At 45.3% G+C, this 6,042-nt stretch overlaps 1 protein-coding gene across 1 annotated transcript in view; it reads left to right on the plus strand.

The window, feature by feature from the left end:
* Positions 1-6,042, plus strand: part of ZC3H8 (zinc finger CCCH-type containing 8) — a 36,604-nt gene that overhangs the window by 14,319 nt on the left and 16,243 nt on the right. Inside the window, exon 3 of the mRNA XM_006763581.2 lies at positions 2,796-3,047. Within this exon, the coding sequence (XP_006763644.1) occupies positions 2,796-3,047 (252 nt within the window). The remainder of the gene's footprint in view (positions 1-2,795; positions 3,048-6,042) is intronic.

The raw sequence follows: 6,042 nt of genomic DNA on the forward strand, positions 1-6,042 counted from the left end.
CAGGCCGGTAGAGGAGGGCAGTTGGGGCAACCAGGCTGTCAGGGGAGGGCAGTTAGGGGTGATCAGACTGGCAAACAGAGGCAAATAGGGGGGATCAGGCAGGTAGGTGAGCAGTTATGGGCTATCAGGCAGGCAGCCAAGCAGTTAGGGCAATCAGGCAGGCAGACAAGCAGAGTGGTTAGTGGTGATCGGGCAGGCAGGCAGAGTGGTTAGGGGCGAGCAGGCAGGCAGGTAGGCGAGCGGTTAGGAGCCAGTGGTCCTGGATTGTAAGAGGGTGCAGACGGGACTGAGGGACCCCCTGTCCCCCTTCCCCCATACACTAATTGTGTGTACCAGGCCTCCAGTCAAGTTATAACTGTCACTGAAATGTATGGTGCACTGAGGTGTTCCCAAATGCCAGAATGTAGAGGACTTACTCTGAGGTCTTATTACCCACCTAAGGAGTCCTGGCTTTTATCAGCCATTTTATTCAATTTCTTCAGAGAACAGCCCTCTCCTTTGCTCAGGGTAAACTTCTCTTTGATTGTGTTCTGATGAGGGGTGGGCAGAGAGAACTTGTTATAATAGCTTTGTTTGTTTCCATGTAGAATTTTAATTTGTCCTCAGTTATGGCCTCATTTCTCAGACTCCACCTAAGCCGAGCCTCCAGCTTAAAACCTGCTTTTCGTTTATCAAAAATCTGCCAAGAACCTGTTGAATTCTCTCAGTTAACTTCATGCCCTCCTTCTGTACTTTATTTCTGTGGAATGTCAGGAAGCCATACTAGTTCAGTAAGCCATCCTGAATCAAAAGCAGAAATTTTTTTTACTTAAAACTGCTTTATTTAGACTCCTTTACAAAAAAAGGGGGGGGGGTTTACTGTCATGTTTGTGTGCATTCTAAATTATATAGAGAACAGCAAACATCAAAGCAGTGAGTTTATAGCTAGTTGTGTGAAGAAAAGTATTAAGGCAGTAATTTGTATTTTGGGTTATTTCATTGCCCTCTGAAAAGAATCATACCAACTAGTAATACTCATCTCTAATATTATTAAAACAGGCTCTCCAAGGGCAGCTGCCAGCCCTGCGCATCTGCTAGAGTGGGTACCTCTGATTGCAGCTGTCATTTCAGAACAGCGCCAGCAGCAGTTAGAAAAGCATTCCTGAAAGTAAAGTTAACCTGATTAAAGAGAACCGGGCAGGTCTTTCTTCTTGTCATCAGGACTGCCACCTCCTCTGTCACCAGAGCTGTGAATTATGGGATAAAGGATAGGCTTTGGTAGCTATGATATATCTTAGTGTAGTGCATTTTTTGAAATTTTTTAAAAATATATTTTATTGATTTTTTTTACAGAGAGGAAGGGAGAGGGATAGAGAGTTAGAAACATCGTTGAGAGAGAAACATTGATCAGCTGCCTCCTGCATGCCCTCTACTGGGTATGTGCCGGCAACCAAGGTGCATGCCCCCGACCAGAATCGAATCTTGGACCCTTCAGTCCACAGGCCGACACCAGTCTATCCACTGAGCCAAACCGGTTAGGGCAGTGTAGTGCATTTTAATTGGGCCATTGTTCTGGTTTTATTTATATTGCTAAGTCATCTCATCTTTTTCTTTAATACAAGAAAATCAAATATGTTATTTCTTGCAGTAAAAGGGGTCTGCTGCAGTACTGTAGGCCTGTATGTTTTGTGCAAAGGGGGCATTTAGTCACTCATTTGGATTATTGTAATATTAATTTACATACACTGAATGGAATTTTATCTCTGTGTGTTTGACTAAGCTAAACTTGGGAGCTATGGCATATTGAATGATTTTTTGGTTCTCTAAATAAAAATTAAAGAACAGAGCCAAGGTAAACACAATCATTACAAGAGTCAGCCAACTTTTTCATAACGGACCAGATAGTGCATCTTTTTGACTTTGTGAGCCAAATTGTCTCTACCACAACTAAGCAGCCATAGATTATAGATGATGAATGAATGAGTGTGCCTGTGTTCCAGCAGAACTTTATTTACAAAAGCAGGAGGCCAGGCCAGTGTTTGCCAAATACTGACCAGAAGTTCTGTTTGTAAGTTTTTTGTATAGTGTTAGTTGGAAAAGGGTGCTCTTTCTTGAGGATGTGGAGATGAACTTGGTGGCCTGAAGACTGTTGGATTGGTTTGTAGTCTTGTCTGGTGTAATGAAGATAAAATGTGCATCGAAGCCAGGTTAGGAAACTTTCTCAGTTTGTTTGGATCCTTCAAGCAGAAGCAAATTCATTTTCTAGGCTTACGGTAGGCAAACCTTTAAATTGGAAAAAGAATAGGCTTTGGTGTCTATGATATATCTTAGTGTAGTGCATTTTTAATTGGGCCATTACAATTTACACCTACTGGGGATCAAGCTTACAACCCAGGCGTGTGCCTGACTGAGAATAGAACCATTACCTCCTGGTTCAATGCTCAACCACTGAGCCACAGCAACTGGGCAATTTATTTTTAATCAAAAAGTTAAAATTTGGGTATTTACTCTCTTAATTCAGCAAAGTACATAGAGTATACAAATTAAGAATCTTCCCTCAAAGTTACCTTTAAGGGTGGCTGTGTCATGCTGGTTTTTTTTGTTTTTGTTTTTTGTTTTGTTTTTGTTTGTTTTTTAATTCTGGAAAATTTCAAATACTTGAGAATGGAAAGAATAGTATATCTCCCATGTATCCATCACCTAACCTCAGGAATGATCAGTTTATGGTCAGTCATTTTTCTTCTTTATAACCACATAGTTTTGAATCATGCTAGGTTTTTTAAATTAAAATTTTAATTTTTACTTAGTTTAGGCAGTTTGGAAACTCTACAACATCACCAAAGAATTTGCTACATAGAAAATCAAGAAGTAAGGACTATGATGTATACACTGATAATATCTGCAATCAGGAACCAGAAGATAATTTTGCAAAAGAGCTTCAACAGTATATACAAGCCAGAGAAATGGCAAAAGCTGCTCAGTCCTTATTGTCTCATGAAGAATCCATGAAGAAAGAGGAAGCAAAGTGTACACAGGAAGGTAAAGGTAAAACTATTTTATCATTTAAAGTCTATCTAGAGGAGCAATCACTTTATTCATGACTTGGGGGGTGGGGGTTCTCCTGCATTTTATAAGACTAGAGGCCCAGTGCACGAAAATTCATACACTGGGAGTGGGTCCCTCAGTCCAACCTGCACCCTGTCTAATCTGGGAGTCCTCAGGGGAGCCCTCGCCAATCCGGGAGTTTCTGTGTTTGCAATCATATGAGTGAGTTGTCTGATACCCCCAACCCAGTTTGGTTTGTTGCTCACAATAATAGAGGCATTTTTTTTTCTTCATTGGTGGAGATTTCCTGGAAGTTTTAGGATATCTTCCCTTTAATTTTTCCTAGACACTCTGATTTTACTTATGTCTCTCACCTTTGCTTTCCCTCCACCCCCCACCGCAACAGTAACTTGCTCCAGGCTCACTTTGCTCTAGTGTCTAGGACAGTGATGGCGAACCTATGACAACTCATTTTTTGGTTGATATTTCTCTGTTAAATAGCATTTAAATATATAAAATAAATATCAAAAATATAAATCTTTGTTTTACTATGGTTGCAAATATAAAAAAATTTCTATATGTGACATGGCACCAGAGTTAAGCTAGGGTTTTTTAAAATGCTCTCACGCCGAGCTCAAAAGGTTTGCCATCATTGGTCTAGGAGATCCGCTGCCATCAGAACTACGATTCCCAGCATTCCTGGTGCACCCCGTGCTCTGCGCTTCCTCTTCCGGTCCTGGGGCTGCCACCAGAACTACTATTCCCAGAATTCCTGGTGCTCCCCACGCTCTTGGTTTGCCCTTCCTGCTCTGTCTCTGTACCATGGCCTCCCACTCTGCCAAGTCCTCCAAGCCGCCAGCTCTCCCTCTCTGCTTTCCATCTGGCAGGTTGGGAGCCAAGTTCGCTAAGCCGCTCAACTCTCAGCCGGTTCTCCCACTCTGCTCTCTGCCCAGTGGCTAGGGGGGGCGACCGAGGGAGCCACATCCCCCCAGGCTGCTTGCTCTCCCGCTCTGCTCTCTGCCTGGTGCCTGTGTATGCAAATAAACCTGCCATCTTTGTTGGGTTAATTTGCATACTCAGTCCTAATTGGCTGGTGTGCGTAGCAGAAGGACAGTCAATTTACATGTTTCTCTTTTATTATATAGGGCTAGAGCAGCTGTGGGCAAACTACGGCCCATGGGCCGGATCCGGTCCGTTTGAAATGAATAAAACTCAAAAAAAAAAATAAAGACCGTACCCTTTTATGTAATAATGTTTACTTTGAATTTATATTAGTTCACACAAACACTCCATCCATGCTTTTGTTCCGGCCCTCCGGTCCAGTTTAAGAACCCATTGTGGCCCTCAAGTCAAAAAGTTTGCCCACCCCTGGGCTAGAAGCACAGTGCACGAAATTTGTGCATGGTAGGTTCCCTAGGCCTCGCTGGCGATCAGGGCCAATCAGATTCCCCACCTCCAACCTCCCAGCTTCCTCCTTCCCTCACTCCTTCAGTGCCCTGTCACCACCGCCTGCTGGTCGCCGGCCATGTTCCACGCCACCCCCTGGTGGTCAGCACACGTCATAGTGAGTGATTGAATTCCCGGTCGAACTCCTGAGGGGACACTTTGCATAATAGCCCTTTATATATATACTAGAGTCCCGGTGCACAAAAATTTGTGCACTTGCTGGGGGGTGGGGGGTCACTCAGCCCGGCCTGTGCCCTCTCACAGTCTGGGACCCTTCGGGGGATGACCACCTGCTGGCTTAGGCCTGCTTCCCAGGGGGATTGGGCCTAAGCTGGCAATCAGACATCCCTCTGGCAGCCCAGGAGCCCTTGGGGGATGTCCACTTGCCAGGGGGAGCAGGCCTAAGCTGTAGTCGGATATCCTTAGTGCTGCTGAGGAGGTGGGAGAGGCTCCCACCACCATTGCTGTACTGGCAGCCGTCAGCCTGGCTGTGGGCTGAGCAGAGCTCCCCCTGTGGGAGCGCATTGACCACCAGGGGGCAGCTCCTGCATTGAGCATCTTCCCCCTGGTGGTCAGTGTGTGTCATAGTGACCAGTCATCCCAGTCTTTCTGCTGTTAGGGTCAGTTTGCATATTACCTTTTTTTTATATAGGATAGAGGCCTGGTGCATGGGTGGGGGCTGGCTGATTTGCCCTGAAGGGTGTCCTGGATCAGGGTAGGGATCCCCACTGGGTTGCCTGGCTAGCCTGGGTGAGGAGCTCATGGCTTTTTGCAGGCTGGCCAAGCTCCCCCCTCCCCCCAGTGGGGACCCTCACCCCATGGAGGTTTGTCCAGCCTGGGTGAGGGGCTGAGGGCCATTTTCAGGTTGGCCAAGCCCCCCAGAGACGGAAGTTCCAGCCCCTCCTTTTTAATTTTTTTCTGGGAATTATTTACCTTCTATAATTGAAACTTTGTTGCCTTCAGTGGAGCTCAGAGCTTGCCATAGCAGGCAGGAAGCTTGGCTTCCTCCATCACTGGAGCAACCAAGTCTCCTGCTCGCTCCAGCTCCAAGGCTGCCGGCCGCCATCTTGGTTGGGTTAATTTGCATATAGTCGCTGTGATTGGCTGATGGGTGTGCCTTAAGGCATAGCAAAGGTACAGTCAATTTGCATGTTTGTCTTTTATTAGATTAGATAGAAAATCATGTTTTATATGGATCTTTACTCCAAATGTGAGACATCCTTCAACACCTGGCCACTCAGTGTACAATGCTCACTGAGTTTGCAGGAGGAGCTGGGAGTTCAGGAGGGTTATCAAAGGCCATGACTACTTTGAAAGGGACAATGCTAAATCCCAGCCTCTGCATGTAAAAGGGACAAGATATACCTGTTTGTATTACTGTCAGCTGAAGATGAGTTGACTCAATGTCAGGGATGGTGGTGTGTCAGACTAATTTCATGTATGTATTCTTTTAGCTATCTTAGTTTCAGGTGTACAGCTTAGTGATTAGTCAGTTATATAACTACTAGAGGCCCGGTGCACAAAAATTTGTGCACTCGGGGGGAAAGGGGGTCTCTCAGCCATGCCTGTGCC

The sequence above is a fragment of the Myotis davidii genome, unplaced genomic scaffold, assembly GCF_000327345.1.
Source record: "Myotis davidii unplaced genomic scaffold, ASM32734v1 scaffold939, whole genome shotgun sequence".
NCBI lineage: Eukaryota > Metazoa > Chordata > Mammalia > Chiroptera > Vespertilionidae > Myotis > Myotis davidii.